Consider the following 23,479-nt stretch of genomic DNA (forward strand, 5'->3'; position numbering starts at 1 on the left):
TTCCCCGATCTCAGCCGGGGAACGCTGTTACCAGACCGGAAGCACGCGACTTCCGGTTCAAGTCTGCACAGATGCCATGGTCACATTTGACCACGGCATCTTAAAGGTAAGATGTATGCGATCAGCCTGAAACCCTGCGGCTAAGGCGCCCACTGCATGTGCGAGCGGGCGCCATGTTTAGGGATCGGACCCATGACGTACAGCTACGTTGTGGGTCCTTAAGGGGTTAAAGTGCACAAATACCACCACACAGACAGAGAAGCCCCAACAAGCCCGTGACAAACAAAAGGACCACATGAACCACCAAGACAGACGTACACAACACTCAACAATGAAGAGATGGACACAGACAGCCCTCATACTCACGGTCCATCCCCACATCATGGAATGTTACAATCGCTGGCCTCTTGGGTTTGGGGGAGCCCTGAATTGTGACTGTCACCATCCCATAGGGAGTTTCGATAGAATGTTTCTATACCATGAGATACACAAAGAGCGAGATCAGCATAAACCAGAGGATCAGTAGCACGAACTCAATGTACAGTAAATGCTGGTTATATATATAGCTTGAGCACAAGATATGGTGGTTTCTGCAGCGGTATAAGATTTTGCATTTGTTTAGGAGACTAAATTGGTACATTGTGTGTATGCAGTCCAACTAAAGGTAAGAATAGGATTTAAAGACAACCTGTAACCTCTCCTGACAGTACTTTCTGAAGCATCTACTCTGTTGTATATATGATGTGCCATCACTTTATTATTCCAGCTAAAAGTTATGAATAAATTGCCAGCTATTTACAATGAAGATCCAGATGGGTGTTACCAGTTGGGGGCATGTCCCTGCACTGTACTACATTATCCAATCCGTGCTGCCAGTGCAGGGACACAATCTCAACCATCTGGACCTTTATTGCAAACTGCTAGCAATTCATTCATAATTTCCAGCAGGAATAATAAAGGAATGGCACATCAGAGTGATAATAGATGCTCCAGAATTATTACAAGGTGAATACAAGTAGTTGCTAAAACAGACATGTCGGGAGAAAGGACAGGTCCTCTTTTAGGCGGTTCAAAGAATTTGAAAGCGTTGTCATTTAGTAGCCTTTCTTTCTTTAAATCGATTCAAATGCTGATATATTCAATACAGATAATGCCTATTAATATGGATGAACTTCGATTGTGAGCCCCATTGGGGGCAGCTTGATGCTAATGTCTGTAAAGTGCTGCGGAATATGTCAGCGCTTTATAAGTGCGTAAAATTAAATAAAAAATAAATGTCTCCCAAACAGACATGTCAACCCTAGTCCCACAAGCCAATACAAAGAACCAAGAAGTAGTTAAACCTCGTAAGCGCCTCTGAAAGGATCTCACGAAATAGATTCACTCTTAATACATTATTCAGTTTAATAGCAAAATCCCATTAACAGTACCTAAAAACACCACAGGACCGCAGACTGGCTGAAGGAACCATGTAGAGTGCTCAAAAGCATCCAAGACGCAATGGTACACAACGTGTATACAACAGGACACTGCTACACCACACTATAGGAGTAGCTGTCCTATCCATCCGATACGCAGAACTTCTAATAAATGCTCCAGCTCATTAATATGTGCTCCATATTTAAAGCCAGCAAATTGAAATCTTGCATGTTTTATTAGATCTTCATTACCCTTTTGTTTTGCTTTTAACCATAGTTTTGGTCAGAAAAAAATAAATAAAAAAAATAATTATATATATATATAAAATAAACTGCAGAAACCTGCAGCTGAGGAATCCTAAAGGGGTTTTCCAGGAGCAGAATATTTATGACCTCTCCTCAGGATAGGTTATCAATATCTAAATCGGTGGGGGGTCCGACTGCAGCTTGTCTCCTGAAAACAAAAAGGACTGGGAAATCCTGATTCTTCTACTCTGACATCTGCCATACCCCATGCCCACGACCACATCCGTTCTGCCGCGGTCTTCAAATCACGGATCTGTAGAATACGGATACAGTCCGTGTGCTGTCCGCATTTGCAGATCCATTATTTTCAATGGGTCTGTGGTCTTTTTTTGTGGGACGTACATGCGGATGTGGAAAGAACACGGATGATCCATGTGCTTTCTGCATTCGTATGTCTGTTCCGCAAAATGGTAGAACATGTCTTATACTTGTCTGCAAAACGCAGACCATGGGGAGGCATTGAAGTCAACGGGTCTGCCAAAAATGTAGATGCAACACGTACGACATCCATATTTTACGGAACCGCCATTCGTGGACCACCGAACATATAAGGTTGTGTGCCTAGGGCCTTAGGACACTTTCACAGGTCAGAAGAAAAGAGACCAGCAGTCACTTGTTTAGATAATCTTGCTGTGATTTATTGTCACATTCCAGTGACACGTTTCGGCATACAATCTGCCATGGAAATTGGTGGGTTTGGCCAACATACATCTAATGTGTGTGGGCAGCTTTTTTTCACATGACGTGTGAACAGCCTGTCTAGTAACCTATGAACAGTCAAGAGTCTGATATTCGTATACCCAATATATGTATTTTAGCATGCTACATGGGATTTCTGTAAATAGGAGGACCATCCCATACAGAGGACACAGACGGCACCTTCATAGAAGGCATGGCTATGCCTTACACACTGATGGGAGGCCCTCCATCATAAACACAGCAATAGACGCAGGCATACCTGTTCTTGCACTTGAAGTAGTTTTGCTGCTAGCTCAGCTGCCTGAAGGGGAGAAGGAGAGGTCTCTGATAAGCATGAAGGAGAAGGCAGTGACAGGGTACGAGAAGATGTTCAGAAGTTACCTTTAAGGGATCCTGCAGAAGAGCATTCTCATCCGTGATCTGAACTTCTTGTAACTCCGACATCTCCAGATCTAAAACACACAAATACGGTTCACACGTTAAGAAAGGTAGTGTGAAAGGAAGGCAGTTCTATACGTTATGTACAGTAGGTGCATGGCGGGATCCCAGGCGAGCAACCCTACACAATCAATATCTAGTGAAGCAAAAGTGGTTTCTGGCCATTTCTTGGAACCAGTCAAGCCTCATCCTGGTGCCCCTTCCATAAGACCTCACTGTATAAGCCTGTATTGGAACAGCAGCTTTTTGGGTGCACGGAACCAAGGGACTGCAATATCATGAAGGTCCAGGGCGACATGCGATGCCCCAAAATTCCTAGAATTTGTGGGGTACATCCAACCACACAAGACACAGCACTAATCATATCAACTGCAGCCTTCCAATGAGCAGGAATCCTTAGGCTAATTTCACACTCGCGTTTGGTGCGGATCCATCATGGATCTGCACAAACGCATCCGTTCAGATAATACAACCGCATGCATCCATTCATAACGGATCCGTTTGTATTACCTGTAACATAGCCAAGACGGATCCGTCTTGAACACCATTGAAAGTCAATGGAGGACGGATCCGTTTTCTATTGTGCCAGATTGTGTCAGTGAAAACGGATCCGTCCCCATTGACTTACATTGTGTGCCAGGACGGATCCGTTTGGCTCAGTTTCATCAGACGGACACCAAAACGCTGCAAACAGCAGTGTGCTGGTAGCCTAAGGCTGCATCTGCAGCGTCCTTTTACCATGTGCATCAAACACATCTGTAGGCCCTGTGGTATACAGATTTTTAGGACTCATGGACATGACTATTATTAATCCACGTTTTTTGCCACTAGCACACTGACCCATTCATTTCTACAGGCCTTGCACATATCAGTGTTTTTCTGCACATCTGGGCAGCCATTCCCCAAATTACAGAACCAGTTCTATTCTGGCCCTGGTCTGTACTGTGGAAGAGAATATTGATGGGAATGCACATGGAAGGTAGCCACATTTGTGGATCCGATGTTAGCGGAAAGAAATATAGACACGGCTGTGTGCAATAAGCCTACTGGCAGTGTATGGCATTCAGTGACATCCGTCAGGAAATCTTACCCATGTATATCTCCAACGTGTACTGCAAACGGACTTAAAAATTTAAATTAAATGTGGAATCTGATTGGTTAGGCACTTTTTCGGACACAGGCCCAACATGTACCAAAAGCAAAATGGACAGGCGTTAATACTTTGCTCACATTTTCAGGGGGATCTGCCACGATACATTTAGAAGAGGTCCAGTCCCTTCATAGACCCTTCAGCAGACCACAGTCTTTAGTCTCTTTCATCATGATGATCGGACACGTTTATAGACAACCAGAGGGGGCTTTGGCATTTCTGGGACCCCTGTCACCTATCTAGCACCACTCCGTTGTGAAGTAGCATAATTCTGCTACTGCTCCGCAGCTAGAAAGGGCCTGGGACGCACAGGTGATGTGGTCGCCGCTGGCTTAGCTGTTTCACTTGGGCCAGTATGGGCCCCCAAGCTTGGTCCACTCCTAGGAACATGTTCACATTCTTGTGGTGACTTCCTATTACATCTTACAGCAGATTTACTGAGAAAAGTCTGAAATTCGTTGTACTAAGAACCCTTCTAAGAACCCTTGCTCTTCTTTCGCAGGATTGTCAGGAATTTACTGCAGCCATTTTTAGCAGCTATGAAGCTGAAATGTAGTCACCAGGACTCGCACATTGACACGGTGCTTACTCTCCATAGTCCCTTCTTCGGCGAGTCACTCCTGTGGATTCAATTAAAGTGACCCAATCCCATTAACAATTAACCAAATGCTCATCAGGCAGACAGACAGATTCCCACACACACATGCTAGGATGAGCAGACTGTGCATGTCTATTTCAATGGGCAGAGGGGAATAAGCTGCTGTCAGACACCACTGTGTGGATCAGGCAATTGGGGGAAGAGTCAGCCAGCCCAAAGAGTCATCTTACACCTTTGGACAAGTTTGTATGGGCCACTTATAGGGGTTCTCCAAGATTTTTAGAATGATGGCCTATTCTCAGTAAACAAATCACTGTCAGATCGGTGCCGATCAGCTGTGTGGAGTAACTCCTGCGCTGAAAATGGAAGCGGAAACTACACAGCTCCATCCCCCAGCTAGTGGTTGGAACTGGTTACTGCAGCTCTGCTCCCATTCACCTCAGTGGGAGCAGCTGCACAGTGGATGGAGCTACTCCCTAACAGCTGATCGGCAGGGGTCTATGGAGTAAAATAACCACTAGTGCCATTTCATTTACACTGCGAAGAAATCACGACATTAGGTTTCATAGAAATAAGTGAAGATCTGCTTCTAGCTGAGAAATTCACTAGTGGTCAGAGCCACCCAGATACATGATTTTTATCTACAGTGGCGATCAAAACTAGAGAACACACAATATCCGAAATGTCAAGGTCATAGTGTAGTCCTGTGTGAATATATCCTAACATGAGTAAAATAGCAGTATTTTAAGATTATTTCATAAATTGTATTTATTCTAAAGCACAGAATAAAAAAAATTTAAACGAGATAATTGAAAAAAAAAAAAAAACACTGATCAAAATTAGAGAACACTTTCAGATACCTGCAAGTTATTGGTGTTAAGCTAGGTCTACACGACGACATTGGTGCAACAAAATGACAAATGCCGCGCAACAATTTTTATAATGGCAGTCTATGGTGTCGCACTGCAACATGCTGCGACTGTTGCAGAAAATCCATTCGAGATGGATTTTTCTGCGACTGACGTGTCGCAGCACGTAGCATGTTGCAGTGCGACACCATAGACTGCCATCATAAAAATTGTTGCGTGACATTGGTGCAACAAAATGTCGTGCGACAAATGTCGTCATGTAGACCTAGCCTTAGGTCTCATGCACAAGGCCGTGTTCCGCGGCCGAGAGCGGTCCGAGGTAACCCGGCCGGAATTCGAGTACAGCAGCGGCAGCATGAAGCGCACGGCGTCATAGCAACCAATGACGCCGTGCGCTCCTGCTGTCAGAAGGAATCCCGGCCGGGTTACCACGGACCTCTCTCGGCTGCGGAACACGGCCGTGTGCATGAGGCCTTAATCTGGCAACTGGTGCCAATTTCCTTAATGATCTGACAAACCCTATTTAAACTTTCCAGTTTTCACAGACTTTGCCAAAATGGTGTGCCGTTCCAAAGTGACTGAAACCCTCCGGCAGCAGGTTGTCCAGATGAAGGCCAAGGGGATGACCCCATCAGCCATAGCAAGAGAAGTTGGTCGTTCCAAGTCTGTGATTTCTAGAATATTGCATCTTTACAACATCACAAACTCATTCAAGTCCCCCAAGAAGGCTGGTCGCCCTCGAAAGACAAATGCAAGAGGACAGGATAATGCGGAGAATCTCCATTGGTAATTGTTTCAACCCATAAGGATCCGTCTCATCATACAGGGTCTCCATGTTTAGGAGCATTTGGACTGAAAGCCCACTCTGCAGTGACCAAACCTCTCATTAGTAGAAAGAAACAGAAGGCTAGACTCACCTTTGCTGAGGAGCAAGTTGTGTGGACAGAGGAGAAGTGCTCCAGAGTTTATTTTAGCGATGAAAGCAAGTTTAATTTATTTGGATCTGATGGGAGACATTATGTTCGTCGACAAACTGGGGAAAGACTGAACCCAAAGTGTGTAAAGAAGTCAGTGAGAGGTGGAGGAGGAAGTGTCATGGTTTGGGGAATTTTTTCTACAGCAGGAGTTGGACCTCTCATACAGCTACATGGCCGAGTGAATGAAGAACCTTCTTCAACACCACATGGTTCCTTCCTTGAGTTCATCACTCAGCCAGCAATTTTCATGTAGGACAATGCCCCCTGTCACACAGCAAAACGGGTAAAGAAGTTCCTTGAAACTGAAAACATTGAAACAATGAAATGGCCGGCCCAGAGTCCTGATCTAAACCCAATAGAAAACCTCTGGAAGATCCTTGGTGACAAAGTTATGGTCACGAAACCCACAAAGTTATGGTCACGAAACCCACACCAGTCACAGAACTGTCAGAGACTGGAAGAAGAGTGGACCAAAATCCCACCAGAGCAGTGTGAGGACTAGTGATGTCCTGTGGCCGCAGATGTGCTGAAGTCATTCAAAGTAAGGGCCTGTGCACTTCTACTGATTGGGGACTGGTGTAACCTTCAGAATCGTTCTCTGTGCTAGTCATTGCTGTTCTCCAATTATGATCATCACGTTTTTTGAAAAATAAAGGTTTTATGTGGATATACTTTGGTAATTTTGGAAAACACTGTTCTAATGGCATGGTGTACCCCTTACAAAAAATCCTTCAAATGATGATCAATGTACAGGGTGGGCCATTTATATGGATACATCTTAATAAAATGGGAATGGTTGGTGATATTAACTTCCTGTTTGTGGCACATTAGTATATGTGAGGGGGGAAACTTTTCAAGATGGGTGGTGACCATGGTGGCCATTTTGAAGTCGGACATTTTGAATCCAACTTTTGTTTTTTCAATAGGAAGAGGGTCATGTGACACATCAAACTTATTGGGAATTTCACAAGAAAAACAATGGTGTGCTTGGTTTTAGCGTAACTTTATTCTTTCGTGAGTTATTTACAAGTTTCTGACCACTTATAAAATGTGTTCAATGTGCTGCCCATTGTGTTGGATTGTCAATGGAACCCTCTTCTCCCACTCTTCACACACTGATAGCAACACCACAGGAGAAATGCTAGCACAGGCTTCCAGTATCCCTAGTTTCAGGTGCTGCACATCTCGTATCTTCACAGCATAGACGATTGCCTTCAGATGATACGAGATGTGCAGCACCTGAAACTACGGATACTGGAAGCCTGTGCTAGCATTTCTCCTGCAGTGTTGCCATCAGGGTGTGAAGAGTGGGAGAAGAGGGTTGCATTGACAATCCAACACAATGGGCAGCACATTGAACACATTTTGTAAGTGGTCAGAAACTTGTAAATAACTCATGAAAGAATAAAGTTACGTTAAAACCAAGCACACCATTGTTTTTCTTGTGAAATTCCCAATAAGTTTGATGTGTCACATGACCCTCTTCCTATTGAAAAAACAAAAGTTGGATTCAAAATGGCCGACTTCAAAATGGCCACCATGGTCACCACCCATCTTGAAAAGTTTCCCCCCTCACATATACTAATGTGCCACAAACAGGAAGTTAATATCACCAACCATTCCCATTTTATTAAGGTGTATCCATATAAATGGCCCACCCTGTAGATTACATTATTTCTGAAAAAAATCAAGTGTTCATAAATTGTTCGATAATTTTGATTGCCACTGTATATTGCTGATATTCATTACTGTTTTGTGTAATCGCCCCATTTTTTATAGTTTTGTTCTATAGGTGTGCCCCCCAAGGTGCAGGTTAAGTCTTTCAAGGTGACCATCAGCTGAGAAGGGAACACAGTTGGGTAAGAGGATGCATTTGACAGCCCCACGCTGATTTGTTACTATACAGGACCAAGCCTGTTGTAAAACTTTCAAAATATCAATTTCTTAAAAAAGAACAAAAACAATCAATCATCCCACTGAAAGCAGACAAGTCTCGGCTGTGCTCACCTGGCAACCTCCCATTTCGCCGTGCCCACCCACAGACTGGTTCTAGCAAGGACTATAAGTAAGGACTGCTCGCTCCCTGCCAGTCTCATCATGTACAACTAGAGCTGCGGGGAAGCGGCACAGAACATTATATAGGAACACCGCCCTGAAGTAACCTCTTCTCACGTGCCCGTTTTAGCAACTACTTGCATCCCCATGTAATAACAATTCTTACGACCCTATGTTCTGCCATTCCTGCGAGAAACTAGCAATTTACAGTGAAGGTCCAGATTGGCGTTACCGGTTTCCAGTTAGAGTGTCCCTGCATAGTCTGGCACAGATTGGATAATGTCAGACCTCCAACTGGTAAAGCCCATCAGGACCATCACTGAAAACTGCAGACAATTCATAACTTCTAGCAGGAATAATAGAGGAATGGCACAACATGCAGTTATAAGAATGGATGCTCCAGGATTGTTAGTACATGGGAAATTCAAATAGTTACTAAAACAGACATGTCAGGAGATGATACAGGTCCTCTTTAAAAAGAGTTGGCCCATCATAGACAAAGGGGGCATATCGCTAGGATATGCCCCCATTGACTGATAGGTGCGGCTCCCGCACCTACACCAAGAACAGAGCGGGGAAAGTTGGTGGAGGGCTCACTGCACATGTGCAGCCGCCCTCCATTCATTTCTATGGGGCCGCCGAAAATAGCTGACTATTGGCTTGGCTATTTCCATTGGCCCCATAGAAATTAATGGGAGCGGTGGCTGGAACCCGGGGTCCCCCAGCCACCCCTCTCCCCGCTCCGTTCTTGGCGTAAGTGCAGGTCCTCTGGGATCCGCACCTACCAGACAATGGAGGCATATCCTAGCAATATGCCCCCATTGTCTATGATGGGAAAACCCCTTTAACGCTCACCAAGTAAGAAAATACTCTAACCCATCAACATCCATGCAGCGGACCATGGGGTGTAACACTATAATATTCAGGGTTGTTGGAGTAAAGGTGGATGAACAGGTCCTACTCCAGAGCAGTGCATTACTTATCATGGAGAGACTAGAAAAAGTTAGCACCTTGTACAAGAAACTTATATTGTCACCTGTGGCCCATTCGTTAATGAGGAGCTGTCACCTCTCCTGACGGGTCTGCTTTAGTAACTACTTACATTCCCCGTGTGCTACCTATTCTGGAGCATCTATTCCTATGACTCTATGATGTGCCATTCCTTTACTATTCCTCCTAGAAGTCATGAATGAAGGTCCGGCTGGGTGTTACCAGTTGCACATTCTGACACTATTCAATCAGTGCTGCCATTGTCAGACTCCCAACTGGTAACACCCATCTGGACCTTCACTGCAAACTGCTGGTCATTTATTCATAACTTCTAGCAGAAATAATAAAGGAATGGCACAACATAGAGTCATAAGACTAGATGCTCCAGAATTGGTATTACATGTGGAATGCATGGAGCTATTAAAACAGGCAGGTCAGGAGTGGTGACGGGTCCCCTTTAAAGCTAGCCATAACCCTCAAATAACTAGAGCCAACGCTGGGGGAGAGCAATAGGGACTGAGGGCAAACAACTGAAGATAAATGTATAGGCATGGACCTTCTTCGTATTTGTGACCTGGTGAAGGTGCCACTACCCCTTGTAAAACCCTGTTCGGGGCAACTCCATAACTTACATTGTGCACATGTTTCAAGGTGTCCCTGCCCAATCAGTCAAGAGGCATCCGGTATCCGCAGTACGACAGATGGGACCACAGTATACCAGAGCCATCCTGGTCACGGATACAGATTTATTCCGGCCGATTTCTGCATGCCATTTAAATTCTGTTGGTTGCTCCTCAGTTTCTTCTTAGCAACAGGTTATAAATTGCCATCATTAAAAAGGAAATGCATCAATTTGTTGCTAAGGAGCAAGTGGGAAACAGCAGACAGCATTTTAATGCCGCACTTTAATAACAGCCCCCCTCCGACCCTGCCCTAATCTAATCTCTGCAGCATCAATTATGTATATTTCCCAGCAGAATACATGATCTCATGGTCACAGCTTCCCGTCCTTGCAGTCTCATTTGGCTTCCATTAACTAATGTTATCTTGCATGATAAAAAAGTTGCAATGTAACACTGACGGGATTCACTGTGTCATGGACAGGTCCTCACGGGTGTCATGGACAGGTCCTCAGGAATCTATGGGCGGACTCGTATACATGGCGGCCCAGTGACCAGCAACATGCCTGCACCATACGTGACTGTATCCAGGGGGAGGGTCACATTGTGTTAGGAGATTACTTGAAATTAAATGCTGACCATACTACGCAAGTGTCTGATGCGGAAGCCAATTTTAAAAACACCCCCACCAGCAGAATAAACGCTATTAAACAGACAAACTGCCCGAAAGGGTTGATCCTGCTGATTAAAACCATGCCCATCTTGACAAAATCACTGGCAGCATCCCCATGAAAAATATGTTTATTCTTTATGCGCATGAGGGCCTCCGCGCACTGTAGGGCGTGGTCAGCCCTGGAAAGGAGGAGGGGCTAGGGAAAGTGATTGGCTGAGCCCCACCCCTTGGTGCACTGCAATAAAAAGTCTTTTTTCAGGAACTCCGCTACCGATTTTTATAAGAAAAAGGTATCATTTTAATCAGTTACTCTTCTGGACCTGGAAAGGCTCCCCAACACAGCGATTGGAGGACTTGTTGTGAAAGGTAAGAACCTGCGGGAGCCTCTGATGCCTTTCGCAGGTATATTCCAATATTCCTGCAGATGGCAGCACTACATTGGAATATACTGAATCTTCCATTTATAAATGGATTTAATTCCATAGCTGCATAGAAGTGGCAATCTTACAACTGCATGTTGTTAGGCCCCTGTATACATATACATAAGGTTTTCAAAAAAAATTAATTAAATAAAAATTATACATATAAAATGTCCATACTTAAATATAAAAATATTTATCCTGCATGGTGATCGGAGTAATGTAAAAGAAAAAAACTAAATGGCTGATTCACCATTTTTTCGTCATCTAACCTCCCAAAACATATCATCCTGTAAAAAAAAAATTAACCCCCACTCACCTCCCTAAACGTAACTATAAAAAAAGTTATTGGGATCAGATTATGGCAGTGAAATGAAAATATTTTATTTTTTCCAAAGTTTTTATTTTTTTCAGTATTAAAACACAAGAAAAACTAAATGAACGCGGTATAGTTGTAATCGTACTGACCCAGAGAATAAAGGGCATGGGTCAGTTTTACTGCTTAGGGACGGACTTAAAAACCAGACCCATAAAACCATGGAGTCATTTTTGTTTTCCATCCAATTCCACACCATTTGGAATTTATTTTCCAGCTTCCCACTACATCGTATGTAAAACTAAATGGTGCCAATATAAAATACAAATTGTCTTGCCTAAAAGCAAGCCCTGATATAGCTATGTAAATAGAAAAATAAAAAAGTTATGGCTCCAGGAAGGCAGGGAGTATAAAAAAAAAAAAAAAAAAAAAAAAAAAAAAACACACACACGGCAACAGCAGGGTCCTAGAGGGGTTAAATACTATGGGCGCATACATCCGGAGCGTATTCCGGACTATGTGCGATGTGAAATGAGCCGGAGTTTCCATTGTTCGTTCTCCACAGAATAAATTGCACACTGGGCCTCCTGCATCAAAACCAGGGCAGACCAAAAGTGCCTGTGCAACCAGTCAAATTCCAGGACCGTCTCCCATTGCAACCACTTCTATCTGCACAAGATTGCCTTCATGTCGGGTTCTCTACATCGCCACATACCCTTCAAATAGCAGAAGATTCAAAATAGGTCCCAAACACTCTTTATCCCACACATGAAATGCTCAGTTACCACATGCCGAGGGTCCATGCACACAGCCGCGTACTTTGTGTGGATTTCGCGGTATTTCTGCACTAAATCCGCATGCATTAGTAGATTTGGTCATGGATTTGCCCCAGATCCGACCCGTGGCATTGGGCAAACGGTGAAGTCTGCTATGAAAATCTGCACAATCGACGACCTGCAATTTCAAAATCCACCTCACCAGTCGGATTCTGCCCGGTGCAGATGAGAACCTCCCTTCCGTGGGCTTCCAAGTCCGTGCCTCCCCGCAGCAAAAGATAGGACATGTCCTATCTTTCACTGCATCTTGCGGATTGCACATGGCCAGTGCCCGCGTTTTGTGGACCCGCAGTTTGCAGCACAGGCATGGCGGCCCTACGATGGTATGCAGGAGGCCTAATACGCACTTTGTGCAGGTAGCGTTAGGCTATAGTCACACAACAAAATGCTCCATTTTTCATGGATGCGTTCTGACAAACGGCCACCCCCTTGAACTGCATGGGGGCTGTCTGCCCATAAAAACGTACAAAATAGGACATGTTGGCAGGTAACTTAAGGGTGTAGAAGACCCGCACTGGGCTTTTTGGTGCGTTTTTGATTTGGTTTTGCTACAGATCGCACCTTTGCATTGGAAAGGGTGAAATCCGCAACAGAAAGATCCGCAAACGTAACTGACATGCTGAGGATTTCTACATCTGCACGGCAGGTCCATTTCTGTGAAGTGCACATGAGATTTGCCGTACACTTTGCTAGTACTGTAATTCGCTGCGGTTTTTCTGCAGGAGAACCGGTGTGTAAAGCCTCATTCACACGTCAGTGTTTCACGGACATGTTCGGCACGGACAGCACACGTCCCCATTCATTTTAGGCTACATGCACATGAACGTTGTTTGTTTCCGTGTCCGTTCCGTTTTTTTTTTGGCGGATAGGATGCGGACCCATTCATTTCAATGGGTCCGCAAAAAATGCAGACAGCACACAGTGTGCTGTCCGCATTAGTATGTCCGTTCTGTAGCCCCGCAAAAAAATAAATAAATAATAGAACATGTCCTATTCTTGTCAGTTTTAGGCATTGTTACAATGGATCCGCAAAAAAAAAATAATTATTGCATAATTTTTTTTTTTGCGGATCCGCAATTTGCCGTATGCATGTAGCCTTAATGTGTGTATTTAGACATCAGTGTTTTAGCACGGATGCATGCTCTATTTTGTCTGTGTTCACGGATCCATCACGCCCGTTATAGTCTATGGGTCCGTGAAAACCACGGATGCAACACAGATAGCAAAAAACGAACACACAGACCCAACACGGATCCGTCACTGACCACCTGCTCACAGATTTGAGCACGGACGTGTGAATAAGGCTTAATCCACATCGTGTGCAGGTAGCCTAATGATGTGCGCAGTAATACGAAAGCTGATATGTAAAAAATGCCAAATAAACTAGTCTAACAGGTGCCCTATACAAGAAAATGGCTAGATGCCTTCAAGCAAGGCGGTGAAAGCCCCTTATCTTGAGCATATACAGTGTATGTGCTGTGCTTGAAACACAGCCCTCCCCCGTGTCATTTAGTATGAAATCATCTCATCAGACTACACCGGAACGGCCTGCACTCCCCTTTAAATAATGGTATGTCCCAGGCAGAATGGGCTGGAGCTATGGCAAGGCTCCCAGGAGTTACGCAGCTTCTGCCCTTCAGATCCTGAAGGTCACGAGATCAAACCCAGCAGGCTGGTAGAAGGCACACACATACTACACATAGATATCAAGGACTGCAGGTAGGTTGGCACAGGAGATGCCAGGCACGGGGTGCTGCTTGAATGTTAATTAAAAGCAATCTGTTCTGTTCACTGAGCCGGTCATTAACTGTAATTCCATTAGTAAAGCAAATCGATTAACGCTTCTATACAGCCACATCTGGGCACAGTGATGTACAAAGCATTACAATTACGGATGTGGCGGGGTATTGCATACGTCCACTAGGAGGACAACAGTATAGGTAAATGTATAGAAATCTGTAGGATATAAAACGGCGTTGTACGTAAATGAACGTGGAACAGTCTGCCGGATAGTTTTAACGCTAGGGTGACACTAGCCTAAGGCCTCATGCACACGACCGTTGTTTTGGGCCGCATCCATTGCGCCGTTCCGTAGCCCCACAACAAAAATATAACATGTCCTATTCTTATCCGTTTTGCGGACAAGAATAGGCATTTCTACAATGGGCTGCCCGTGATCACCTCGATCACCTGCGATCGCTCATCCTCTTATGGCTGCATTTAACTCCACGATCAGATAGGAACGGACGATCATAAATTACCATGATGCAGTCAGTTCGGGTCAGGGGAGCCGCTCGGTCCAAAAGATGCAGTCGACCCAGGGGCCACGTTTCACACGGTCATATGAATCAGCCCTTACGGCTCCTTTACATGGGCTCACTGTGCAGGCAGTTATCGGGAATGAAGCATTTGTTCCTGATAATTGCCTAATCTTTAGAGGAGGTGAGAGCTGCATTTACATACAGCAATCGTCTCCTCTGTATGGGGACAAGGGATTGCTGCTGTGATCTCGCCTCTCAATACAGCTTCATGGTTTCTGGGTAGCAGATGCTTGCTCACACAGCACAGTCTGCTGCCCAGAAAGGGCGATTCTGGGTGCCACATCAACAAAGCTTTTACCCGAGGAATGAAAGATTGCTTCTTCATCGCTGGCACCAATACACAGGGCAATTAACAGGAGCATGCATCCATACCAGATAATTGGCCCAAGTAAAAGGGCTTTAAACATAATGGAATAATGTTAGAACCAGTCCTGCTCCTTCCGGTCCCCGGCATGTAAACCTCCACATGGAATCAATTGCGCCGCTGCAACCAATCAATGGTCTCAGGGGTGACGTATCCCCAAGCAGCACTTCACTGCTGGGTCATGTGCTGCAAATGAGGACTTCAGTGCATCAAGGGGCATTGCCAGCATTGGAAAGAAAACATGCAGAGGACCTGACCGGACTAGGCACCAACTCATGCAGATTTTGGTGTGGACTTCAGTGCTGAAATGATGCAGATTTGCCGCATAGGGAGCTGTTACACCTGCTGGTGTGGATCATAAAAGGAGACAAAGTATTAGGCTGGGTCTCCGCAATCCGGTTTCTTGATAGAGAGTCCAAGCCAGGAACAGGTTATAAACTGAGGACACCTATAAAGGAAAGCCTGTCCTAAACAAGGCCTAATTGTCTGGAGAATGTAAGGACCACAGTTCTCACAGAATTGGAAAAGTTACATCTACAGATGACTATCTCGCTTTCTGCAATTATGACAATTTGCTTCCTGAATGAAGTTTAACAAGTGTAGCGAGACTGATCGAGGTACATGACCCTTCCAGCCAGTTCTGGTCCAAGCCAGAATAGGCATGGACCTGAAGCAGTAACACTCGCCTACTGGTAAACACGTCCCCGCCGCTCCCCAATGACTATATGATAAATCTCTGATGTAGTCAGTGTGGGTCAGGGGAGCCGCGGCTGACACACAGGCCATGTATCCTGGACTGAGCACCGTCATGCGAATCACGCTTTGTATATACAGTATAAAGACTGCAAGAGTACAACTCCATACATAAAGTCAATCCTCCTCGGGACAACCCCCCAAAATGCCATTGGAACGCGGTGGAATATATGGTGGAACTGAAAATCCGTCATGAGAAATCTAGTCTAGAGAAGGAGGTGGTCTTCTCATAAAGGAGGACTTTGAGAGGTTCCACTGTATTTCTTCTCAGTATGCATAACACATAGGGCATATATAGGTAATACAGGGGGTCCAGATAGGCTCTTGAGGACCACAGTCAATGAGGTGGGAAAAAGGTATGTTCACACAGCAAAAGTCCCCCATGGCTTCAGTAGCGGGAAAAAGCGGTTTTCCTCTACGTAATCTGTGATCAAAACAGCAGCTTCCCATTGATTTCAATAGGGAACGCACCACCATGTGTACATGGCGGAATTTTTTATTTTTGCCGCCGATTTGCAATTGGCTTTAGAAGTAGCATGTTACGGCTATAAAGTGGATTATAGCAAAGCAGCTAGTGTTTTTGTGCACGTTTTTGGCAGCGTTTCCACCATCAAAAAACACGCTGCTCACAGAGGTAGATCAGCTAGTTTTATACATGGTGGATTTTTGCCTTGTAAACACACCCCAGGGTTTACTCTGGATTCCAGCTTCACTCATGGAGACCCTCAACGTCACGTGGTCCATTTACAGAGTCCTTGTACGATCCTTCTTCTGTGGGTAACACAGCAGCAGCGGTTACGCTTGTTTGCCTATACTGGGACGTGACCCAAAAAGGGAATAAAGATATAAAATGTCTTCCTAGTTGGATCTCATCCTGGTTTTGGTTTAAAAAAAAATTGCTGACAAACGAGATCTGCAAGTGGGACGCGGGGCTGCAGTCTTAGGGCTCATGCACATGAACGCAAGGGCTCAATGCCTGTATTAAGGACCGTAAATGGCGGTCCACAATATACGGGCACTGGGCGTGCGCACATGCTGCAGACTTATAGACATGAGTAGGTCCACGATCCGCAAGTTACGAACGAAGATAGGACATGTCCTATCTTTTGCAGAGCGAGGACACGGATCGGAAACCCGCAGAAGCACTACAATGCACTTCCTTGAGATTTCAGGTCTGTGCCTCCGCACCACAGAAGATAAGACATGTCCTATCTTTTGCGGATCGCTGACCCATTCAAGTCAATGGGTCTACATCTGCACCGCTACCACTGGAGCCTGTGCATTGTGGACCACTATTTGCGGTGTGCAGCATGAGCACAGAGCCCTTACGTTCGTGTGAATGAGCCCTTGGGGTATGTTCAGGTTTCAGAGCAGATTTGGTGCCGAAATCTTGGAGTCTGCGCCACAGTTCATGCGGCCAAGGATTTTTGAAACGCACAGGTCCATTCTTGGCGCAGTTACCACTCAGACCCCTCACAAAGCCGCAGCGGGAGCCTGCTTGTGGAACTAAATCTAAAGCGGATCCGTGCCATGTAAAATGAAAACTGGGTTATGTGGCAGATTCTGTCACTGACAAAATCATCCATGTGAACAAGGGTACCGCCACTTTTTTATGCAGATTTGGGAGATACACTATCACTCCTGAATTTGGTTTCAAAAACTGCATAAAAAAAAAAAAAAAAAAAAAAACACGGAACATGCGGCCGTGCGCTAAGGTCAGCCATACACATTCAATCTCTATCGAGTGGGCTGAACAGGTACGTGTACTCAGTGGGGAGAAAGTCGTTATCGGGCACTTTACCCCCTCGGAGGACAAAAGGATCAGGTGAAAATATTCGCTTTGCCTGCACTCCGTATACTTCCGACCAAACACTGACCGTTATGGTCCGCATCCAAGCCGCAGTTTTTGCTGCTCATTTGCGGACCCTTTCACTTCAATGGGGCCGCAAAAGATGCGTACAGCAATCCGTGTGCTGTACGCATCCGTTGCGTGGCCCCGCAAAAAAAAAATATATAACATTACCTATTCTTGTCCGTTTTGCGGATCTGCAATTTGCAGAAAATGGAATGGTCGTGTGCACGAGGCCTAAGGGTAGGTTCACACACAGGCTTCGAGGCAGATCCGCCTGCGGGTTTTTCAGCTTAAAGCCAAAGTGTATTCGAAAGGAATGGGAAATATAAAGGACGGACTTCTACTTCTCCTTCCTGCTAGATCCACTTCTGGCTTTGGCTGAAAAACCTGCCTAACAACCTCCGTGTGAATTGGCCCTTACGACTGCGATCGGCCCAGTAAACATAGTCCATGTGTCAGCCGCATCTCCCAGGCCGACCCGAACTGCCTGTGTCATAGCTCCTATCTGATCCCGCATCATGTCAGTACACCGCAGCCCTGCGATCAGAAACTACCATGAGGCAGTCAGTTCCGGGAGCCGCTGTCAACACACAGGCCATGTTTTTTGGACTGATCACGGTCGTGTGCATGAGCCCTTATTCACACTGTGTTCGAGCAGAGTCCCAGTTACCGCCTTCACTCCTGGTTTTGGCTCACAATCACTGACTGTGTAGATACAGCCCTATATCATTAGAGGCGCTCACACACACGTTGCGCAATGTCCCCATCCACACAGCAGCACAGGGATCACACCCTGCCACACATGGAGGAGAGCGCCCCCTGTCAGGCGACTGCAGGAGCAGGCCAGCTGCCTGGTGGTGTTGTTGTTCCACGTGGGGACAATGCTCTGCTGGGCGGGGTTACGGGACGTGTTTATGGGCGTGGCTACCCGGAGACTGACTCTAACAGAGGTGGGCGTGGCTTTCTGCTTCCAGAAAGGATTGATGTTTACTTAACTCCGAGGCGATGTGTCCTTCAGCGTGCTGGGCGTTGTAGTGCGCAGCAGCTCCTGGACGTCCCCGCCTATGCCCAGCGCTGGGCCGCAGTCCGCCGCTGTGACATTCCCCACAAGGACACCGCGTTCCCAGTACATTATAATACCACCACACCCACACACGGAGCATCTGTGCCCGCGACACACACGGCCATCTGTCAGATGAAAAGCAGCACAAGGACAGGCATTCCGCCACACAAACATGGAGGGGGCACCTCACCACCACACGCACCCGTCAGCCCGAGGACACTCACTGTGATCTGGGGGTCTGGCCTCACTGAGAAACGTCTCTTGGGTCCTCTCTGTGCAGCTGTCTGAGGGATCTGAGAGACACCCAGACAAAGACACTCCTAGAGAAAGAGACAGCTAGGGGAGGAGCTGAGCGGGGGGAGGTCCGCGCAGAGACGGCTGCTGAGGAGAGGCGTGCACACAGGGGGAGGGGAGAGACAGACACATATGGAGGCAGGGGACACCTCAGGTTACGCATGGCGCTCTCCGGGTGAGACTGGCCGCATGAAGGATGGAAGCCGTCCGTGTGTCCTCCCTGAGGACGTGTGGTCTCCGAGGTTTCTCAGGGACAGCCAATATGGCCGCCCAGCGAGCTGAAGGCTGCACTTCTTATACATGGCAGCATGCAGTGGCATATTTTAGGGCACACAGGGCGGAGGATTTGACATAAATTGGGCAGTTTCCTCAGGGGATTATTTTTGCAGGGTGCAGATAAGATTTCTTTATAGCCCATGTCTATGTACCTAACCTTATGGGTGCCTCCAAACATGACTGAAAATACAGCCGAAAATAATCTGCTGTGGATTTTACCCTCTCCACTGCACAGGGTCAGATCCACGGTGGAAATGCTTCAATTGAAATGCTGCAGGTGTCAAAGCCGCACCGCAGGTCAATGTACGCTTTTTTACGCCGTGTGTGAATGAGATTTCTTAAAATCTCATCCTCTTTGCTGGTACTGTACAATGCTGCCCACGTCTGTAAATCCCCAGTGTGTCCACCACGTGTGACCATCCTCTATATTGTAGGTTCACATTGTAAAATCGACAACATTACACAGCGTCCATCTTGGGGTACTTTCACACTAGCGTTTTTCTTTTCCGGTATTAAGTTCCGTCCATGCTTTCTGAATGGAGAGCATTCCGTTTAGGATGCATCAGTTCAGTCTAGGGGTGGGCGATATGGCCAAAAAGCTATATTGCGATATAATTTTAAGCATATGCGATATATATCGCAATATATTGTTTTCTATATATAAGTGTTTAAACTTTTTATTTAATAACTATTAGCCTCCTTAAGGGCTAGAACCCTTGTCATATTCACCCTAATAGAGATCTATTAGGGTGAATAGGACTTGACACTCTCCCTGCTGCCCTGTGCTTTGTGCACATAACAGCAGGGAGCTGACCATGGCAGCCAGCCTCTCATGTGCCCCCCAGCCTCTGATCAGCCCCCCAGCCTCTCATGTGCCCCCCAGCCCCTGATCCACCCCCCAGCCTCTCATGTGCCCCCCAGCCCCTGATCCACCCCCCAGCCTCTCATGTGCCCCCCAGCCCCTGATCCACCCCCCAGCCTCTCATGTGCCCCCCAGCCCCTGATCCGCCCCTAGCCACTCATGTACCCCCCAGCCTCTCATGTGTCCCCCAGCCTCTCATGTGTCCCCAGCCTCTCATGTGTCCCCAGCCTCTCCCTCTTATCAGCCCCCTCTGGTAACTCAAACCCACTCCCCCACCCTCCCTCCCCAGTATTAATCATTGGTGGCAGTGGCCACAGGGTCCCCCTCCTCCCCCCCATCATTGGTGGCAGTGGGCAGTTCCGATCGGAGTCCCAGCAGTGTAATGCTGGGGCTCCGATCGGTTACCATGGCAGCCAGGAGTCACGCTACTGAAGTCCTGGCTGCCATGGTATGTTAGTGAGCAGCATTATACTCACGGGCGCTCCTTCTCCTCATAGGTCTGTGCGGTGCATTGCTAATGCTTATAGCATTAGCAATGCGCCGCACAGACCTATGAGAAGAAGGAGTGGCCACGGCGCACGCGAGTATAATGCTGCTCACTAACATACCATGGCAGCCAGGATTTCAGTAGCGTGACTCCTGGCTGCCATGGTAACCGATCGGAGACCCAGCATTACACTGCTGGGACTCCGATCGGAACTGCCCACTGCCACCAATGCAGAGACTGAAGAACATTCCCGGCACCCGACCTCTGACAGGACGCTGTGATCCACGCGATTAACCCCTCAACTGAGGCGTTAATTGCGGCGGATCGCAGCGTGCAGTCATAGGGTTCGGATATGGCTGGTGTTCTGCCACTTTTCTATACCCGGACAAAAGTCTATACCCGGAAGTTATGTAGCTGCACCGGAAGTCACGTGGACGCGTTGGAATATAATAATCTTAGTAAGGCCTCATGCAGACGACCGTGCTGTGGACCGCAAATTCTGGTCCGCAATGCACGGGCACTGACTGTCTGGCCGCCTTCTGCGGACGCAGACCCATTCACTTGGAAGGTTGTCCGAAATCCGCATCCAACAGTCTGCACAGCAAAAAAGTAGTGTATGCACAATTTTCTTGCGGTGCGGAGGCATGGACAGAAAACCCACAGAAGCACTCCATAGTGCTTCCGTGGGCTTCTGACCCGTTTTTCCGTTCTGTACCATATCTTCAAGTGAATGGGTCCGCATCCATGATACAGAATGCACACAGCCGGTGACCATATATTGCAGACCCGCTGTTTGCGGTCCACAGCACGGGCCTGGCCAGCACATGTTTGTGTGCATGAGCCCTAAGGCTGCTTTCACAGGAGGCTTCGTCACAGACTTTGTTGAATATAGCGGAGAAAAAAGTCCTGGAGGCAGGACTTTTCTCTCTGCAAAAAATGTTCTCCCAAACAGATCTCATTATAGTCAATGGGATCTATTAGTTTCCGTTCGTATCAGTTATTTGCCGAATCCAGCACTTTTGGAAAATGATAGCACAGATGTGAACGTAGCCTAACATAGTTTGTAAGGCTGAAAAAAGACATACAGTTGCAAGAAAAAGTATGTGAACCCATCTCCAAGTGAGGTGAGGTGTCAGCCAACTGGAGTCCAATCAATGAGATGAGATGGGAGGTGTTGGTTACAGCTGCCCTGCCCTATAAAAAACACACACCAGTTCTGGGTTTGCTTTTCACAAGAAGCATTGCCTGATGTGAATGATGCCTCGCACAAAAGAGCTCTCAGAAGACCTACGATTAAGAATTGTTGACTTGCATAAAGCTGTAAAGGGTTATAAAAGTATCTCCAAAAGCCTTGCTTTTCATCAGTCCACGGTAAGACAAATTGTCTATAAATGGAGAAAGTTCCGCACTGCTGCTACTCTCCCTAGGAGTGGCCGTCCTGTAAAGATGACTGCAAGAGAACAGCGCAGACTGCTCAATCGTCCATCCAGTTTAGCCTGTTAGGGCTCATGCACATGGCCATAATTTTGAACTGCATCTGATCCGTGTTTTTTGCAGATCAGATGCAGACCCTTTCATCTTAACGCAAAAAAATGGAGCATGTCCTATTCTTGTCTATTTTGCGGATAAGGATAGGATATTTCATAAGTAAAAAAAAAAAAATGGTGGCATATACACGGCCGGTATCCCTTGTTTTTCGGAGCCACGGTTTGCAGACTGTAAAACACTTATGGCCATGTGCATGAGCTCTTATCCTGCAAAGTAGATCCAGAGGAAGCCAATTTTCCTCATTTTAGGGAAACAATTATTTCCCGGCTCCAATCAGGTCCCTTCTCCAGGAATTTAGGATCTGCATGCAGTACTTTTTTTTCCATCTAAAATAATGGATCCCAGACGGAAATGGCTAAAACTGATGCCAAATGTGCAAAGCGGATGCTTTAAATACAGGATCTGGGATGAGGGGTCAGAAGAACGGAAAAATGAACGGGACATTTCAGGGCAAATTTTCTCCTATAAATGTAAATAAAATATATTAGAAAAAAATATTTTATATAAAATTCAAAAAATAAATAAAATATATTAGAAAAATGTTTCCTATCACTGTCCTTACACATTAGAAAAAAAGGCAGTTACACTTTAAGAACAAAAAAAGTTTTTTAAAAACTGTAAAAAAATTCAAATCACCGCCTTTCACTAAAGTAAAAATAAATTATTAAAAAATATAGATTATTTGCATCGCCGTGTCCCAAAACGCTGTAATTATTAAAATATAAACGTATTTATCCCATACAGTGTCTATAGTAAATTAATTATACCTGGGATTAACGCGTCTATACAAACAGGGCCGTCTTTAACGCGGGGTGAAAGGGGCAGCTGCCCTGGGCCCAGTTGCTCCTGGGGGGCCTCTTGAGCCCCGCTGGCCACTGCCCACAAATTATTTTTCGTCCCATAAAACGTATTTTTCCCCCAAAAGTGGGGGGAAAATGCCCCTGCGTCTTATGGGGTGAATAATAATCAGCGCTTCCATTATTGAAGCGCTAATTAGTACCGGGAAGCGGTGAAACCTCTGTACTCACCGCTTCCTGGTACTTGGCTGTGCAGTGGCTGCGCACAGCGTGACCTCATGCTGTGCGCAGCCTTGACAGCCGAGGACCAGGAGGAAGAGAGCGCTGGTGGTGAGGAGCGGCGGCGTCCAGGAGCAGGAGAGGTAAGTCGTTTATTTTATTTGCGCTGGGGGCTGATACATGAGGCTGGGGGCTGATATGAGGTCTGATTGAGGGTCTTATTAACATTGGGGGTCTGATTGGGGCTGTCAGCTGAGGTCTGATTAACATTGGTGGTCT

The 23,479-nt window shown here is 46.2% G+C and overlaps 1 protein-coding gene across 2 annotated transcripts in view; it reads right to left on the reverse strand.

The window, feature by feature from the left end:
- Window positions 1–19,091, reverse strand: part of NDRG2 (NDRG family member 2) — a 52,126-nt gene extending 33,035 nt beyond the window's left edge. Inside the window, exons 1-4 of one of the 2 annotated variants that reach the window (XM_040416740.1) lie at window positions 18,942–19,091; window positions 2,805–2,875; window positions 2,683–2,724; window positions 367–472 (exon numbers count right to left, since the gene is read on the reverse strand). In XM_040416740.1, the coding sequence (XP_040272674.1) occupies window positions 367–472; window positions 2,683–2,724; window positions 2,805–2,867 (211 nt within the window). In that variant the 5' untranslated portion in view covers window positions 2,868–2,875; window positions 18,942–19,091. The remainder of the gene's footprint in view (window positions 1–366; window positions 473–2,682; window positions 2,725–2,804; window positions 2,876–18,941) is intronic. The other variant, XM_040416741.1, reaches the window with a different exon arrangement.
- Between the last annotated feature and the right edge of the window lie 4,388 nt (window positions 19,092–23,479).

Source organism: Bufo bufo, chromosome 2 (assembly GCF_905171765.1).
Source record: "Bufo bufo chromosome 2, aBufBuf1.1, whole genome shotgun sequence".
NCBI lineage: Eukaryota > Metazoa > Chordata > Amphibia > Anura > Bufonidae > Bufo > Bufo bufo.